The sequence below is a fragment of the Salvelinus fontinalis genome, chromosome 34 (assembly GCF_029448725.1).
Source record: "Salvelinus fontinalis isolate EN_2023a chromosome 34, ASM2944872v1, whole genome shotgun sequence".
NCBI lineage: Eukaryota > Metazoa > Chordata > Actinopteri > Salmoniformes > Salmonidae > Salvelinus > Salvelinus fontinalis.
In genome coordinates, this window is record NC_074698.1 from 30,913,521 (window position 1) to 30,932,514 (window position 18,994).

The 18,994-nt window shown below is 46.8% G+C and overlaps 1 protein-coding gene across 1 annotated transcript; it reads right to left on the reverse strand.

The window, feature by feature from the left end:
- Positions 1–317: 317 nt before the first annotated feature.
- Positions 318–12,435, reverse strand: coil (coilin p80). The gene is made up of 8 exons (XM_055898494.1): positions 12,022–12,435; positions 10,457–11,694; positions 10,299–10,411; positions 9,981–10,070; positions 4,949–4,996; positions 2,090–2,159; positions 1,147–1,235; positions 318–440 (listed from the first exon to the last, which is right to left on the reverse strand). Exons 1-8 carry the CDS (start codon positions 12,270–12,272, stop codon positions 381–383), a joined length of 1,959 nt encoding a protein of 652 aa, XP_055754469.1. The 5' UTR covers positions 12,273–12,435; the 3' UTR covers positions 318–380.
- Between the last annotated feature and the right edge of the window lie 6,559 nt (positions 12,436–18,994).

Consider the following 18,994-nt stretch of genomic DNA (forward strand, 5'->3'; position numbering starts at 1 on the left):
GAGAGACTGTAGAGTCAACCACATGTTGACAGTAAGGCTGGTTTCCCAGACCCAGATTAAGGCTTTACTCCTGAACTAAACAAAATCATAGTCAATGGAACATCTCCAGCTTCATCTGGGTCCAGGGTAAACCGTCTATGGGGGTGTCAGAACAAGCCCCAGTCCATCCTCCCAACCAGAAACAGACTAAACAGACTGGCCATGGGGCAGATCTGGAAAATGCCAGATTTGGGCTGGTCAATCTTTTAACCCAGTCTAAATTAGGGTTGTGTGCCAAATTATTATAATTTGGCCAATACTGGGGAACTCAAGGGGGGGGGGGGGGGGCAGTGTTTTAGAAATGCCTGGGCCAAGTCGACCAAGAACGTCCATCTTGTTCCTCAGCTCAAATTCCCAACAACTAGCCTGGGTTCCAGCAGCGAGTCCCAACGTTCAGTCACCTGCAGAGAGAGAGAGACACTGAAAAAGGATTCTATTCAATTCTATGGGAGTGACAACACAAACACATCCCCGTGGTAACCGGAAAACCACAACATTCCGAATTCTGCACATACAGCGGTTTTATTGGAAAATATTTAACCCCCATTATGCCGGGTTTAAAGTATCCCAACGGTTTTCTCTTTCAACTAAACGATTACAAGGGACATTCATTGGACAATGAACAGCTTCCCCCTCAACATGTGGGTGATGGGGTTAAAATGCAGTCAGGGACAATAGAGAGGGGGGTTAACAGCTTCCCCCTCAACATGTGGGTGACGGGGTTAAAATGCAGTCAGGGACAATAGAGAGGGGGGTTAGCTCATCCAAACAGTGTCACACAGACAGTACAGAGTGAGAAGAGGCCTGCTTAGTGAAGAGAGGGTGGTCAATGGAACCAGAACAACATTCAAAGGTTAAGCTACCCCCCCCCCCCAGAGTGTTACGCCAGACCCTGACCCTGACATACAGAGTGTTACACCAGACCCTGACCCTGACATACAGAGTGTTACACCAGACCCTGACCCTGACATACAATCTGATAATACACTATTGTAGAAATGAAGTCGAAATGATGACGAATGTGCTGCAGTTCAATTGTATTGCAGGATTACTGCATGTAGACAGGGTCTCAAATAACGCTGTACAGTAACAGTATTTATGTCTTACCCTGGAGCCCCGGGACACGGCGTACTCCACACTCTCTGACCCGTCAGCGTTCTGATACACCAGGTCAAACTTCCCCGGCTCCACCGGGGCTGAGGGGCAGACACACATGTTAGGGTGGTCTATCTTGGTAAGGTCCAGCAATGACAGGTAGTGCCATGTGCCTTCAGATGGCTGAGGGAAACATCGCCCGAGTCCCGATTCTCCACCGTTCTCCCAGAGTGCACTGGAACACTTCTCTTTTTTTTTTTTTTTATCCCATTTTCTCCCCAATTTTCGTGGTATCCAATCGCTAGTAATTACTACCTTGTCTCATCGCTACAACTCCCGTACGGGCTCGGGAGAGACGAAGGTCGAAAGCCATGCGTCCTCCGAAGCACAACCCAACCAGCCGTACTGCTTCTTAACACAGCGCGCCTCCAACCCGGAAGCCAGCCGCACCAATGTGTCGGAGGAAACACCGTGTACCTGGCCCCCTTGGCTGGCGCGCACTGCGCCCGGCCCGCCACAGGAGTCGCTGGAGCGCGATGAGACAAGGATATCCCTACCGGCCAAACCCTCCCTACCCCGGACGACGCTATGCCAATTGTGCGTCGCCCCACGGACCTCCCGGTCGCGGCCGGCTGCGACAGACAGAGCCTGGGCGCGAACCCAGAGACTCTGGTGGCGCAGTTAGCACTGCGATGCAGTGCCCTAGACCACTGCGCCACCCGGGAGGCCCCACTGGAACACTTCTCATCGTGGATTTAACAATGGAAGCTCACTCCAGCCAATCATCACACCAATCCAATGACAGGAAGTTGTGCCAGTGCACACTTTGGGAGAAGGGTGGAGAATCGCCATTCAACAGTTATTTCCTTCATTCCCCCCCATTCATTTCAACTGTTAAGTGATGGATCTTCATCCTACCTTGATAAGCAGAGAGCAGCCATCTGTTTGGCCTTACCTTGATAAGCAGAGAGCAGTTCTAGCTCAATCTGTTTGGTGCTGTGGTCAAAATGAATGATTTTCCCCTCCTGATAAAACAGGGAGACACACACAGTGAGAAAGAACATTACCCAAATGAAACAGCTTATAATTTTTTTAATACGCAGCATATAAACATTTCTTACCACATGTATTTAGTCCGAGTTCAGAGCATAACTTGAGAAAAAAAAGTGCTGTCCACATACTGTTAGAGGAAACAGTTCCTAACCGTGTTCAGACAGCTCTTTCTCCTCTAGTTATACCAGACACCGAGGAGAGGAAACAGTTCCTGTGTTCAGACAGCTCTTTCTCCTCTAGTTATACCAGACACCGAGGAGAGGAAACAGTTCCTAACCGTGTTCAGACAGCTCTTTCTCCTCAAGTTATACCAGACACTGAGGAGAGGAAACAGTTCCTAACCGTGTTCAGACAGCTCTTTCTCCTCAAGTTATACCAGACACTGAGGAGAGGAAACAGTTCCTGTGTTCAGACAGCTCTTTCTCCTCAAGTTATACCAGACACTGAGGAGAGGAAACAGTTCCTGTGTTCAGACAGCTCTTTCTCCTCAAGTTATACCAGACACTGAGGAGAGGAAACAGTTCCTAACCGTGTCCAGACAGCTCTTTCTCCTCTAGTTATACCAGACACTGAGGAAACAGTTCCTAACCGTGTTCAGACAGCTCTTTCTCCTCAAGTTATACCAGACACTGAGGAAACAGTTCCTAACCGTGTTCAGACAGCTCTTTCTCCTCTAGTTATACCAGACACTGAGGAAACAGTTCCTAACCGTGTTCAGACAGCTCTTTCTCCTCAAGTTATACCAGACACTGAGGAGAGGAAACAGTTCCTAACCGTGTTCAGACAGCTCTTTCTCCTCAAGTTATACCAGACACTGAGGAAAGGAAACAGTTCCTAACCGTGTTCAGACAGCTCTTTCTCCTCAAGTTATACCAGACACTGAGGAGAGGAAACAGTTCCTAACCGTGTTCAGACAGCTCTTTCTCCTCAAGTTATACCAGACACCGAGGAGAGGAAACAGTTCCTAACCGTGTTCAGACAGCTCTTTCTCCTCAAGTTATACCAGACACCGAGGAGAGGAAACAGTTCCTAACCGTGTTCAGACAGCTCTTTCTCCTCAAGTTATACCAGACACTGAGGAGAGGAAACAGTTCCTAACCGTGTTCAGACAGCTCTTTCTCCTCAAGTTATACCAGACACCGAGGAGAGGAAACAGTTCCTAACCGTGTTCAGACAGCTCTTTCTCCTCAAGTTATACCAGACACTGAGGAGAGGAAACAGTTCCTAACCGTGTTCAGACAGCTCTTTCTCCTCAAGTTATACCAGACACCGAGGAGAGGAAACAGTTCCTAACCGTGTTCAGACAGCTCTTTCTCCTCAAGTTATACCAGACACCGAGGAGAGGAGAAAGAGCTGTCTGAACACGGTTAGGAACTTTCTCCTCAAGTTATACCAGACACTGAGGAAACAGTTCCTAACCGTGTTCAGACAGCTCTTTCTCCTCAAGTTATACCAGACACCGAGGAGAGGAAACAGTTCCTAACCGTGTTCAGACAGCTCTTTCTCCTCAAGTTATACCAGACACCGAGGAGAGGAAACAGTTCCTAACCGTGTTCAGACAGCTCTTTCTCCTCAAGTTATACCAGACACTGAGGAAACAGTTCCTAACCGTGTTAAGACAGCTCTTTCTCCTCTAGTTATACCAGACACTGAGGAAACAGTTCCTAACCGTGTTCAGACAGCTCTTTCTCCTCAAGTTATACCAGACACCGAGGAGAGGAAACAGTTCCTAACCGTGTCCAGACACCTCTTTCTCCTCAAGTTATACCAGACACTGAGGAAACAGTTCCTAACCGTGTTCAGACAGCTCTTTCTCCTCTAGTTATACCAGACACCGAGGAGAGGAAACAGTTCCTAACCGTGTTCAGACAGCTCTTTCTCCTCTAGTTATACCAGACACAGAGGAGAGGAAACAGTTCCTAACCGTGTTCAGACAGCTCTTTCTCCTCAAGTTATACCAGACACTGAGGAAACAGTTCCTAACCGTGTTCAGACAGCTCTTTCTCCTCAAGTTATACCAGACACTGAGGAGAGGAAACAGTTCCTAACCGTGTTCAGACAGCTCTTTCTCCTCAAGTTATACCAGACACTGAGGAGAGGAAACAGTTCCTGTGTTCAGACAGCTCTTTCTCCTCAAGTTATACCAGACACTGAGGAGAGGAAACAGTTCCTGTGTTCAGACAGCTCTTTCTCCTCAAGTTATACCAGACACTGAGGAGAGGAAACAGTTCCTAACCGTGTCCAGACAGCTCTTTCTCCTCTAGTTATACCAGACACTGAGGAAACAGTTCCTAACCGTGTTCAGACAGCTCTTTCTCCTCAAGTTATACCAGACACTGAGGAAACAGTTCCTAACCGTGTTCAGACAGCTCTTTCTCCTCTAGTTATACCAGACACTGAGGAAACAGTTCCTAACCGTGTTCAGACAGCTCTTTCTCCTCAAGTTATACCAGACACTGAGGAGAGGAAACAGTTCCTAACCGTGTTCAGACAGCTCTTTCTCCTCAAGTTATACCAGACACCGAGGAGAGGAAACAGTTCCTAACCGTGTTCAGACAGCTCTTTCTCCTCAAGTTATACCAGACACTGAGGAGAGGAAACAGTTCCTAACCGTGTTCAGACAGCTCTTTCTCCTCAAGTTATACCAGACACTGAGGAAAGGAAACAGTTCCTAACCGTGTTCAGACAGCTCTTTCTCCTCAAGTTATACCAGACACCGAGGGGAGAGAAAACAGTGAGTCTTTCAACTATTTTTACTTACTTTATACTCAGACACCTCTGGCGTGTAGTTCTCTGTCAGCTCCAGCAGCTGTGAACACACACACACACACACACACACACACACACACACACACACACACACACACACACACACACACGACAGAGTGATAATGAGTTACATGGAGGTCGTGTAGCACCTTAGCAACACACAACTCTACAGTCTCACTGTTCTATTTTAATTAGAGGTTTTATTCACATGGAAAATGGAGGGACTTTCAGTAGCAAGAAAAGTATGAACCTTTTGGAATGACCTGGATTTCTGCATAACTTGGTCATAAAATTTGATCTGATCTTCATCTAAGTCACAACAGACAAAACACAGTGCGCTTAAACTAATAAAACACAAATTATTGTACTTTTCTTGTCTATATTGAATACATCATTTAAACATTCACAATGTAGGTTGGGAAAAGTATGTGAACCCCTAGGCTAATGACCTCTCCAAAAGCTAATAGGAGTCAGGAGTCAGTTAACCTGGAGTCCAATCAATGAGACGAGATTGGAGATGTTGGTTAGAGCTGCCGCGCCCTTTAAAAAACACACACAATTTGAGTTTGCTATTCACAAGAAGCATTGCCTGATGTGAACCATGCCTCGAACAAAATAGATCTCAGAAGACCCCAGATTAAGAATTGTTGACCTGCATAAAGCTGGAAAGGGTTACAAAAGTATCTCTAAAAGCCTTGATGTTCATCAGTCCACGGTAAGACAAATTGTCTATAAATGGAGAAAGTTCAGCACTGTTGCTACTCTCCCTAGGAGTGGCTGTCCTGCGAAGTTGACTGCAAGAGCACAGCGCAGAATGCTCAATGAGGTTATGAAGAATCCTAGAGTGTCAGCTAAAGACTTACATAAATCTCTGGAACATGATAACATCTCTGTTGACGAGTCTACAATACATAAAACACTCAACAAGAATGGTGTTCATGGGAGGACACCACGGAAGAAGCCACTGCAGCCCAAAAAAACATTGCTGCACGTCTAATGTTTGCAAAAGTGCACCTGGATGTTCCACAGTGCTACTGGCAAAATATTCTGTGGACAGATGAAACTAAAGTTGAGTTGTTTGGAAGGAAGGAACAGACAACACTATGTGTGAAGAAAAAAGGCCCAGCACACCAACATCAAAACCTCATCCCAACTGTAAAGTATGGTGGAGGGAGCATCATGGTTTGGAACTGCTTTGCTGCCTCAGGGCCTGGACAGCTTGCTATCATCGACAGAAAAATGCATTCCCAATTTATCAAGACATTTTGCAGGAGAATGTTAGGCTCTCTGTCCGCCAATTGAAGCTCAACAGAAGTTGGGTGATGAAACAGAACAACGACCCAAAACACAGAAGTAAATCGACAACAGAATGGCTTCAACAGAAGAAAATACGCCTTCTGGAGCGACCCAGTCAGAGTCCTGACCTCAACCTGATTGAGATGCTGTGGCATGACCTCAAGAGAGCAGTTCACACCAGACATCCCAAGAACATTGCTGAACTGAAGCAGTTTCGTAAAGAGGAATGGTCCAAAATTCCTCCTGACCATTGTGTAGGTCTGATCCGCAACGACAGAAAACGCTTGGTTGAGGTTATTGCTGCCAAAGGAGGGTCAACCAGTTATTACATCCAAGGGTTCACATACTTTTCCCACCCTGCACTGTGAATGTTTACACAGTGGGTTCAATAAGACATGAAAACCTATAATTGTGTGTTATTAGTTTAAGCAGACTGTCTATTGTTGAAGATCAGATAAAATGTGATGATGAATGAATGCAGAAATACAGGTCATTCCAAAGGGTTCACATACTTTCTCTTGCCACTGTACACCAGCAGCATCTTTAACTCTCTCCCTCCTCGTCCATTGAGACTCTACTGAATTCATACAGCTAGGAGTTTCCTGACCACATGACCTGAGCAGGAAACACTCCAGTGTCTGAATGGAGTGATTCTATACACCAACTATGGTCTTCTTTCTACTAGTACACAAAGGTCCTTCCATTTGAACCACTGGGAAACAGTGGCACGTGTTACTGAGTGGACCAGCCTGGCTAAATAAAGACACATGAAATGAGTGAAGGTAAACGCATTGCTTCTATTTGAACCCAATGTATCAGACTGAGCTGTGAGTACGGAACTGTTCCACCAGCAGGTCTATAAGCGGTGGGTTACCTGGAAGGTCTATAAGAGGTGGGTTACCTGGAAGGTCTATAAGCGGTGGGTTACCTGGAAGGTCTATAAGCGGTGGGTTACCTGGAAGGTCTATAAGCGGTGGGTTACCTGGAAGGTCTAAGCGGTGGGTTACCTGGAAGGTCTATAAGCGGTGGGTTACCTGGAAGGTCAGTCTATACGCGGTGGGTTACCTGGAAGGTCAGTCTATACGCGGTGGGTTACCTGGAAGGTCAGTCTATACGCGGTGGGTTACCTGGAAGGTCTATAAGCGGTGGGTTACCTGGAAGGTCTATAAGCGGTGGGTTACCTGGAAGGTCTATAAGCGGTGGGTTACCTGGAAGGTCTATAAGCGGTGGGTTACCTGGAAGGTCTATAAGCGGTGGGTTACCTGGAAGGTCTATAAGCGGTGGGTTACCTGGAAGGTCTATAAGCGGTGGGTTACCTGGAAGGTCAGTCTATAAGCGGTGGGTTACCTGGAAGGTCAGTCTATAAGCGGTGGGTTACCTGGAAGGTCAGTCTATAAGCGGTGGGTTACCTGGAAGGTCAGTCTATAAGCGGTGGGTTACCTGGAAGGTCAGTCTATAAGCGGTGGGTTACCTGGAAGTTCAGTCTATAAGCGGTGGGTTACCTGGAAGGTCAGTCTATAAGCGGTGGGTTACCTGGAAGGTCTATAAGCGGTGGGTTACCTGGAAGGTCTATAAGCGGTGGGTTACCTGGAAGGTCTATAAGCGGTGGGTTACCTGGAAGGTCTATAAGCGGTGGGTTACCTGGAAGGTCAGTCTATAAGCGGTGGGTTACCTGGAAGGTCAGTCTATAAGCGGTGGGTTACCTGGAAGGTCAGTCTATAAGCGGTGGGTTACCTGGAAGGTCAGTCTATAAGCGGTGGGTTACCTGGAAGGTCAGTCTATAAGCGGTGGGTTACCTGGAAGGTCAGTCTATAAGCGGTGGGTTACCTGGAAGGTCAGTCTATAAGCGGTGGGTTACCTGGAAGGTCAGTCTATAAGCGGTGGGTTACCTGGAAGGTCAGTCTATAAGCGGTGGGTTACCTGGAAGGTCAGTCTATAAGCGGTGGGTTACCTGGGAGGTCTATAAGCGGTGGGTTACCTGGAAGGTCTATAAGCGGTGGGTTACCTGGAAGGTCAGTCTATACGCGGTGGGTTACCTGGAAGGTCTATAAGCGGTGGGTTACCTGGAAGGTCTATAAGCGGTGGGTTACCTGGAAGGTCTATAAGCGGTGGGTTACCTGGAAGGTCTATAAGCGGTGGGTTACCTGGAAGGTCTATAAGCGGTGGGCTACCTGGAAGGTCTATAAGCGGTGGGTTACCTGGAAGGTCTATAAGCGGTGGGTTACCTGGAAGGTCAGTCTATAAGCGGTGGGTTACCTGGAAGGTCAGTCTATAAGCGGTGGGTTACCTGGAAGGTCAGTCTATAAGCGGTGGGTTACCTGGAAGGTCAGTCTATAAGCGGTGGGTTACCTGGAAGGTCTATAAGCGGTGGGTTACCTGGAAGGTCTATAAGCGGTGGGTTACCTGGAAGGTCTATAAGCGGTGGGTTACCTGGAAGGTCTATAAGCGGTGGGTTACCTGGAAGGTCTATAAGCGGTGGGTTACCTGGAAGGTCAGTCTATAAGCGGTGGGTTACCTGGAAGGTCAGTCTATAAGCGGTGGGTTACCTGGAAGTTCAGTCTATAAGCGGTGGGTTACCTGGAAGGTCAGTCTATAAGCGGTGGGTTACCTGGAAGGTCAGTCTATAAGCGGTGGGTTACCTGGAAGGTCAGTCTATAAGCGGTGGGTTACCTGGAAGGTCTATAAGCGGTGGGTTACCTGGAAGGTCTATAAGCGGTGGGTTACCTGGAAGGTCTATAAGCGGTGGGTTACCTGGAAGGTCTATAAGCGGTGGGTTACCTGGAAGGTCTATAAGCGGTGGGTTACCTGGAAGGTCTATAAGCGGTGGGTTACCTGGAAGGTCAGTCTATAAGCGGTGGGTTACCTGGAAGGTCTATAAGCGGTGGGTTACCTGGAAGGTCTATAAGCGGTGGGTTACCTGGAAGGTCAGTCTATAAGCGGTGGGTTACCTGGAAGGTCAGTCTATAAGCGGTGGGTTACCTGGAAGGTCAGTCTATAAGCGGTGGGTTACCTGGGAGGTCTATAAGCGGTGGGTTACCTGGAAGGTCTATAAGCGGTGGGTTACCTGGAAGGTCAGTCTATACGCGGTGGGTTACCTGGAAGGTCTATAAGCGGTGGGTTACCTGGAAGGTCTATAAGCGGTGGGTTACCTGGAAGGTCTATAAGCGGTGGGTTACCTGGAAGGTCTATAAGCGGTGGGTTACCTGGAAGGTCTATAAGCGGTGGGTTACCTGGAAGGTCTATAAGCGGTGGGCTACCTGGAAGGTCTATAAGCGGTGGGCTACCTGGAAGGTCTATAAGCGGTGGGTTACCTGGAAGGTCAGTCTATAAGCGGTGGGTTACCTGGAAGGTCAGTCTATAAGCGGTGGGTTACCTGGAAGGTCAGTCTATAAGCGGTGGGTTACCTGGAAGGTCTATAAGCGGTGGGTTACCTGGAAGGTCTATAAGCGGTGGGTTACCTGGAAGGTCTATAAGCGGTGGGTTACCTGGAAGGTCTATAAGCGGTGGGTTACCTGGAAGGTCTATAAGCGGTGGGTTACCTGGAAGGTCTATAAGCGGTGGGTTACCTGGGAGGTCTATAAGAGGTGGGTTACCTGGGAGGTCTATAAGAGGTGGGTTACCTGGGAGGTCTATAAGCGGTGGGTTACCTGGAAGGTCTATAAGCGGTGGGTTACCTGGAAGGTCTATAAGCGGTGGGTTACCTGGAAGGTCTATAAGCGGTGGGTTACCTTGAAGGCGATCTTCTGTCCGTCCTGAGGGGGAGCAGCTAGGAGAGGCATCTCACTGTAGTCCCTCTTGGGAACACTCTCTGATTGGTTCTACAACACACACACACACACACCTATAAATGTCATACCTCACACATCTTTGTTGCAGCAGCAACAGAAGTAGGTTACAGAATGCCACAGGGTTGGTGTCAAATCCATTTCAATTCAGGAAGTAAACTGAAATTCCAATTCCAGTTGTGTGCTTTTCATTGAGATAAAAAAAGCAATCTAAATGACTTGACCAACCCTGGGATACCGTGTAGCAGTCAGTTGACTTACCTGGAACACCACAGAGCTGTTAATCAGGGAGTCGTTCTGGTACGGCGGGGGCTGCTGATGAGTCTGCTGTCGCTGTCCACCTTCATAGTTGAAATAAAACCCTGCATTATCTCCTCCCCCTGCCCCGCTATCTTCCCCTCTCCCCCCACCACGAGGACCCCTGTCCCACTCCCCACCTCTACCCCCACGAGGACCCCTGTCCCACTCCCCACCTCTACCCCCACCATGAGGACCCCTGTCCCACTCCCCACCTCGACCCCCACGAGGACCCCTGTCCCACTCCCCACCTCTACCCCCACCACGAGGACCCCTGTCCCACTCCCCTCTACCCCCACCTCTCTCCACATCCCTAGGGCTTCCCCTGCCTCGGCCTCTCCAGGTGGGTTCTGCTGCCATAGCAGGGACTATCCCCATCCCCACCCTCATCCCCGGTTGTTTGATAACCAGCTGGATCTCCTCCTCACTACTACTACTACTACTAGAGCCTGGGCTCTCAGGCCTCCTGTGGGCCTTCTGCCCTGCTGGGGTAGAGCCTGGCCCTGGAGCATTAGCTCTCTGGCCAGGGGATACAGAGGTCCTGGGACCTGAGGAAGGGAGGCTGGGTCTGGGCTTGGAGGGGCTGGTTTTGTCCCTAGGACCAGCTCCTGAGCCTGTGGTTATAGTGGTAGGAGGAGTGGCAGCAGGTTTGGATAGAGGAGTTTGGTTTTTAACGGGAGGTTTGCCTGTGGTGGCTTTGCTAGATGCATCGTCACCCGATGAGTCTGAGGAGTCCGAATCGGATGACGAGGGAGGTGGGCGTGGTTTCTTAATGAGGGCTGGGGGTTTAACTACAGGGGGGGCTTTAGATGTGACAGGGGGTGTAGAGCTAGCAGAGTGGGATTTGGGGGGTAGTTTCTGCATGAGGGTTTTACTGGGGGCCTCCTCCTCACTACTGCTTTCACTGGGATCAGAAGAGTCGTCCGCTTCCCTAGTCGGAGTCTTTGCTGTGGCTTTACCGTTAACAGATACTGCTGTGGCCGCCGGAGCCTTCTTGGTGTTTTTGTCCGCTTTGACTACGGTGGGAGAGGGTCCTGTGGACGAGGTGGGAGGGGGTCCTGTAGACGAGGTGGGAGGGGGTCCTGTGGACGAGGCAGTGGTTTTGGTCGCCACCTTATCTTTCTTCTTCTGTTTCTTCTTGTCTTCTTTCCTCCTCTCTTCAACCGCAGCCTGGTTGTTATCGGCCTCCTGACTCTCCTCGTTCTTCTTCTTCTTCTTCTTTTTCTTCCACTCTTCACTCACTCTGTTCTGTGTGGGCTCCTCCTCCTCGGCATCTCTCCTCCTCTTCTTCTTCTTGGCGTTCACAACAGATGTGTTCGACTGACTTCCATTCGAACGGGTTAGGGTGTCCACCTTCACTCTGTCAATCAAAACAACACGGAGGGTTGGAACGGTAGATATTCTCAAAGAACTAGGGGTGGTGTGTGTGAAAACATATTGGCCTAGGCTAAGACCAGGCTTGGAGTGGAATCCCTCTATTGTTTTGTTGCTAGCCCGTGTAGGCTGTATAACCAACCCAAATAAATAGAATGAACCAACCACGTGGGTTAGATCACTGACTGAAATCCTAATTAAAGTTACAGCGCCATTAGCTCTTGTCCAAGGCGCTAGCGCAGGTCTAGAGCTGAGCGTGGATCAGACTGGATAAAAACATGTCTGGCTAGGCGGGTGTGTGTGTGTGACGCACCTGATGCTGTCGTTGTCTCGGACTACGTAGATGCTCTCTGTGTGCGGCAGGTAGCAGTCTTCAATGAACAGACTCAAAATGCTCCTGCGACTGAAGTCGAACTTTTCCCTGATTACGCTGGCTATGTCTGCTACCACCCGGCATTTGTTCAGATCGACGAGCACCCAGCACATGCGACAGTCGGATACCGAGGGCGGCGGGTAATCAAAATACAATCGCACCCGTATCACATTGGTATTGGAGGCTGCCATTGTTCCTGTGTGGAAGGAAATCTATCTCACACGCCGTTTAGAAACGAGTTGCCTGTCTTTTGAAGAGTTGACTCGTTCAGTTACTGCCACCTGTTGGTACGGAAGGGAATTAGCCAGCGACATTTTTCATTAAACTCTCCCTCATATACCGGAAGCACTAGCCGGTTTCCACTAGATAACACAGCCACAAAGTCAAGTATACTCTAAAATATTTGGTAGCGGTAGTTGAAATTTAAAAAAAAAACAAGTCCGATAAAGAGGCAGTCTTTTTCAAAACGCAAAACCCTTAACAGAAGAGCAATGCATGTTTTATTAACAAATAGCCTAACAATTGATTAACAGAACCTAGTAGTAGGCAACATTTTGGTCAACAACAAAACACTCTCATTAAGGACAGATCTATATACATTTATAACGTCACACATAGCTGGTGGGGTAGTTTGTCAGTGTTGTGTGTAAGTTGACTATAGAATGTAAGATTAATGCTTCTAATAAAAAACAAAATCAGATGTAATGACAGGCAGCCTAGGATAAACATATCGCTTGAAAAACTCAGTAGCAACTCCTCCAACACCTGATTTGATCCCTTCACGTTTTTCCACATTGAGGAACCATCTCCATTCATCTCAAATTCTACTGAACTTTCCTAGACTCTCTTCAGTGGACAGAGACCGCAAAGAAACCTGTAAATTATAGTGACGATACATGTTTCACGAGCTGTGGTCCTTCCATAATTGTGCAACGCCATGCTTGTTGTGATAAACCAGAGTTTTTTGGCGCTTTCAAGACAACTGGGAACTCAACACACAGAGGACAAATAATGTCAGGGATCTTCAGCTCGGAAAGTCAGAGCTCTAGCAAGATGCCTGAGTTTCCGACTTTGAATTCGGAGTTGGATGACCTTTCAAAACTATTTTACCCAGTCGGTGCTCGCTTTCCCGAGTTGTCTTGAATGCACCGAAGTCTGAGATTTCTGAGTTCCCAGGTGTTTTGAATGCAGCATTTCTACCGTTGTTCATATTGTGCGCTAGCTCCCTACGTCATCACTACACGCACCATTTGATTCACCAGATACTCTACATGCCCACGTTCTGATACACCAATCACAGAGAGGGTCTGATCGAAAAGCCAATGGAAAGCTAAGAGCCCAGCCGAGCAGCGAGGAGAACGAGAGAGAGCAGGGTTGTCCACCAGTTACACATGTACGTTTGAATTCGGCTATTCCAAAATGCTGACAAATATTGACATATAAATCGATTACAAATTACATGACCCTCCCCTGGACTAAATACAAAAAAAATACTAAACCCTCCCCCTGACTGAAATTGAAAAAGCATGACCCTCCCTCATTTTCCTCCAGGAAACAATTGCTTAAATTTCGACCACTACCTAACAACTAGTTGCTTAGCTAGCTAGTTGCATTCTTATATATTTGGAAAAAATCTGGTTATTCGACCAACTGTAATATGAAGTTGCTGTTTTCCTTCCTCCTATTGGATTGTTACAAAACTTGACTTCCCCATTTCAAAACAAACGCTCTGACTGGAAGCACTGAGTAGCCGAATGTTTCACACGGCTTAAATATGCGATTCCCTTTCCTGCCAATAGGCGACAGCAGAGTATACTCAATCTTTGGTAGTAGTAGTTGTAAATAAACATCAAGAGAGGGTAAAGGGGCAGTATTTTCGACCAAGCATTTTCATGATGTACATCAGCGGTTCCCAACCTTTTGGTTACTGTACCACCAAGTACATTTTGCTCTGCCCAGAGTACCCCCTCATGCCCATTACTAGTAAGCCTATGGCCTCAGTCTTCTCAAGTACCCCCTCAAGTACCCCCAGGGGGCCAATTAACCCCGGGGGTTCTAGTACCGCTGGTTAGGAAACACTGATATACATAAGACATGGAAACCTTCACAGAAGATGTGTCAAGACATGTTTTATTAACAAACAGCCTTACACCTGATTTAAACATAGTAGACAACAAAGTAGAAGCAATTTTGGTCAACTAAAAATTCCTCCTTAAAATCTACCAACAATTATAAACGGGGTGGTTCCAGCCCTGAATGCTGATTGGCTGACAGCCAAGGTATATCAGACTGTATACCATGGGTATGACAAAACGTGTTTTTACTGCTCTAATTACTTTAGTAACCAGTTTATAATAGCAATAAAGCACCTCAGGGGTTTGTGGTATATGACCAATATCCCACGGCTACGGTCTGTGTCCAGGCACTCCGCGCTGCGTTGCGCGAAAGAACAGCCCTTAGCCGTGGTATATTGGCCATATACCACAGCCCCTCGGGCCTTATTGCTTCAACGTAACATTGTATATATATCAGAGCTACATAAAGAAACAACCTAGTCTGTAAAGATGTAGGATTGCTTCAAGTTATATTTAGTTGATTGCTAACATGAACTGAGCATCAACAACATTCCAAAGTAATCTAATACGTTTTTGGACAACCCTTGCACCACACTCCCGTTGTTCAGACAGGAGTGTATTGATTAGTGTACACTGAGCAAAACATTTAGCAATGAAAACAAGAGTTTCTATTGGACAAATTCAGGTAAGTCCCACCCGTTCCGTATTCTTCTGTTTGGTTCTGTTGGGTTTCTAGTGAATAAACCCCACGGCAGCTACATGTCAACCCTCTGACGGTGACATACTGTCAGCCACAGCAATCAGTAGTTTACTGGTGGTACTGAGACCGTGGGTTTGACTGGTACGATATTCAAAGGAGACTGTCCATGGACAACAAATGAAAAAACTCTCTTGTTAACAAAGTTGTAACGAAGTCCGTATACTGATATATTGTGGATGGGGGGGGTTCATAGAATTCCACACATCCTCTGTCCATGTCCACAACCACCCTGATCCTCCGAGGTCTGTCTCCTGCACTTTAGTGAACCATCTTTTTGACCAGTACCCTGTACTACAGAAGAGATGACTCTGTAGACCCCATCCTTGTGCAACAGACTGCAGTTTGACCAGGTGAAGTTTGGAGCCCTCCCCCCCTCTAGGCTCCTTCGGCCCACACCCAGCCTCCAGTGTCCGTTGTCCCCAACGTTCACGTCCAAACAGTGTTCCACTGAGTGATATGCCTCTGAGCCCAGGACGCGGCTGATGGGAAGAAACCTATTTCTGTTGTCAGGACTTGAGGTTCCACAATGTTTTCAGGAATTTTCCACATTTGTCAAGTCATCAGACACGACACAATCTGATTGGGCAGTGTTGAGGTCCAGAACCACAGGAGAGGAGGAGAAAGAGAGACATTCTGAAGTACAACCTTTGATTCTGATACAGTAGTTTCCTTTATTTCATTGAAATTGTAAACCTACAAATTGCACAGTATAATCACACATTGATACTCACTATAGGTCAGAATATCCTTCATCTTCTCCCACACTCTGAAGTGCAGGTTTCCCAAGGGTTTGGCCACGTCGACCAGCCATCCCGAGACCCGGTCTTGTTCAGTTACAGCAATGCGTCGGTCTCTGGAGGAACATTCAGGAGTCAGGGCTGCTTTGGGCCTGGGTTCAGAACAACAGAGGAGAGATGGAAATAAGGGGGGAGAGAGAGAGAGAGATGGTTCACTTACCTTGTATTCGCTGTGGCTTTACATTTCTGGAGGTCAAATGAGAGAATCAAAATCAATCAATACCTACCTGCCAGTCAATCAAACCCACAGATCATGTGAACTTGGAGAGAGCAGTCTTGAGTCTTGACTTGAAGGAACGAGATGTCAACTCATCCCAGTTCCTGCTCTAGGGTTTGATCATGGGGTTTCTAGGTCACCTCCCTGACCAAGGCCCTTCTCCCCCGATTGCTCAGTTGGCAGGTCGGCCAGCTCTAGGAAGAGTCTTGGTGGTTCCAAACTTCTTCCATTTAAGAATGATGGGGGTCACTGTGTTCTTGGGGACCTTCAATGCTGCAGACATTGTTTGGTACCCTTCTCCAGATCTGTGCCTCGACACAATCCTGTCTCGGAGCTCTACGGACAATTCCTTCTACCTCATGGCTTAGTTTTTGCTCTGACATGCAATGCCAACTGTGGGACCTTGTATAGACTGTTGTGTGCCTTTCCAAATCATGTCCAAATAATTGAATTTACCACAGGTGGACTCCAATCAAGTTGTAGAAACATCTCAAGGATGATCAATGGAAGCAGGATGCTCCTGAGCTCAATTTCGAGTCTCATAGCAAAAGGTCTGAATACTTATGTAAATAAGGTATTTCTGTTTTTTTATTTTTTTTTATACATTTGCAAAAAATTCTAAAAACCTGTTTTCACTATGTCATTATGGGGTATTGTGTGTAGATTGATGAGGAAGATGTTTTATTTAATACATTTTAGAATACGGAAAAGGTCAAGGGGTCTGAATACTTCCCGAATGCACTGTATGTGTTGTTTGTCAGACCACCAAAAACACGACTGCTATCCCATTGAGGAATCTACTCAAGAGTACAAGTAGCCAGGACAAACATATATTTTCACGATTTCACTATAATCTAAATCAATTAATCATAGCACGTTTTGGTGCGCATTCAGACGTTTTTACCTCATAATGAAATATAAAACTGTGAAAACGACCCAACATGTTTCTGATTTCTGTTCGGCTTGGATGCATATTTTATCTGGTTGAAATACTATCAGCTTTTATGATGCTGACAAAGATAGCACCTCTACAGATGGTATCTAACTGCACATTCGGATTCTCTCAAGATGCTGAGATTAATCAATCATATCTCCACTCTTGTTTCCAAATTATTTTTTTGCCGACATTTGGTGTATAATTTTACTGTAAAAATACTTCATTCAGCAGAAGTTAATGAGAGATTATAGACCTACAGTTGGTGTCCAGATTTCAGGTTCCATTTAAAACATTTGAAAAGTTCCCTTGACGTGCCATAGGCCTATTTGAAGTCCCGGCTTGTGACTGTCGAATTTGTATAGCGCCTCACAATCATCACACATGACACATCCGGCACTGCTATCATCGTCTTTTACCACTTCAACAAATCTTTACCAAACAAACATTTTCTGTCCCTCCCTTCTCTTTATTTTCAACTCTCCATTTCGCAGCCTTTCTCTTATTGAATTAAACTCCGACATTGTCCTTTTTCACCTCCATGGATCAATGTGAACTTTTTCTGTCCGTTCCAAAAAGCATTTGGCGATAGACATGTAGGCAATTTGGCGCGCATACCCAGCTCGGCCTTAAAGCTGCTACGCACTAATGCCAGAGAGACTAAAATAAATAAATAAACAACTTTTTACTTAGCCTATAGATATAAATTGCACACTAATTATATATGTATGGATTTTTTTTCTCTCTCTTTATTCAACCCGACTGCGGGTTACGAGTCAACCCGTGCATCACTAAAGATGAGAGTTTAAAAATGCTCCTCAGCACAATTTAACCTAGCGCTTCAGACCTGAGTGTCCATAGGGTCTGTGTAACAGTCTGGATGTTTGACATTCCTAGTACAAGGTACAATAGCATAAAGAAATCCACTGTCTGTACCAAAACATAGACAGGTCTACTTTTCATACTGTCAGTTTCCGTGTGGCCTGTTAACGTTAAACAGTCTCTCTCTCCACTGACATAAGTATTTATATTTTCAGGAGGAACTGGTGACTACCCTGAATAGGCTATGGAGGAAGCTGGTTAATGCACAACAAGACTTAAAAGAAACTGCAGGGCGTATTAAGGTACCCTTCCTGATCCCAAGACCTGGTCAGTATTCCTCATGGTACTGGTGAGATAAGTGTTTTCTATGTAAAAAAAAACATTTAACTAGGCATTCAGTTAAGAGCAAATTCTTATTTACAATGACAGCCTAGGAACAGTAGGTTAACTTCCTTGTTTAGGTGCAGAACGACAGATCTGGCAAACTTTCGGTTACTGACCCAACGCTCTTAACACTAGGCTACCTGCTGCCCCTATGTAACTTACTTTATAATTATGTAGCTTTATTATGGCAACTAAGTCAGTAACAGTTCTCTCCCTGTCTCCAGGCCCAGCACACTGAACAGCAGATAATAGGTGAGTTTGAGAAGCTTCATCAGTTCCTGAGAGAGGATGAGGCAGTCAGGATCGCTGCCTTGAAGAACGAGGTCGAGTAGAAGATGAAGCGGATTCAAGAGAAGATAGATGGATAGAGACACAGACTCTCACTGATGGGATCCAAACCCTAGAACATTAGCTGGGACGAGTTGACACCTTGTTCCATCAGGTCAAGACTGCTCACTCTAAGACTGCTCAAGACTGCTCACTCTAAGACTGCTCAAGACTGCTCACTCTAAGACTGCTCAAGACTGCTCACTCTAAGACTGCTCACTCCAAGACTGCTAAAGACTGCTCACTCTAAGACTGCTCAAGACTGCTCACTCTAAGACTGCTCACTCTAAGACTGCTCACTCCAAGACTGCTCACTCCAAGACTGCTCACTCCAAGACTGCTCACTCCAAGACTGCTCACTCCAAGACTGCTCACTCCAAGACTGCTCACTCTAAGACTGCTCACTCTAAGACCGCTCACTCTGACTGCTCAAGACTGCTCACTCTAAGACTGCTCACTCTAAGACCGCTCACTCTGACTGCTCAAGACTGCTCACTCTAAGACTGCTCACTCTAAAACTGCTCACTCCAAGACTGCTCACTCCAAGACTGCTCACTCCAAGACTGCTCACTCTAAGACTGCTCACTCTAAGACCGC

Bases quoted from the DNA above. Each gene is read 5' to 3' on its own strand.
- coil (XM_055898494.1), bottom strand. From the start codon at position 12,272: ATGGCAGCCTCCAATACCAATGTGATACGGGTGCGATTGTATTTTGAT. The intron at 2,160-4,948 runs GTAAGTAAAAAT...CTGTTTTATCAG, and splicing joins CAGAGGTGTCTGAGTATAAA to GAGGGGAAAATCATTCATTT. The intron at 441-1,146 runs GTAAGACATAAA...CTCTCTCTGCAG, and splicing joins CCGTGTCCCGGGGCTCCAGG to GTGACTGAACGTTGGGACTC.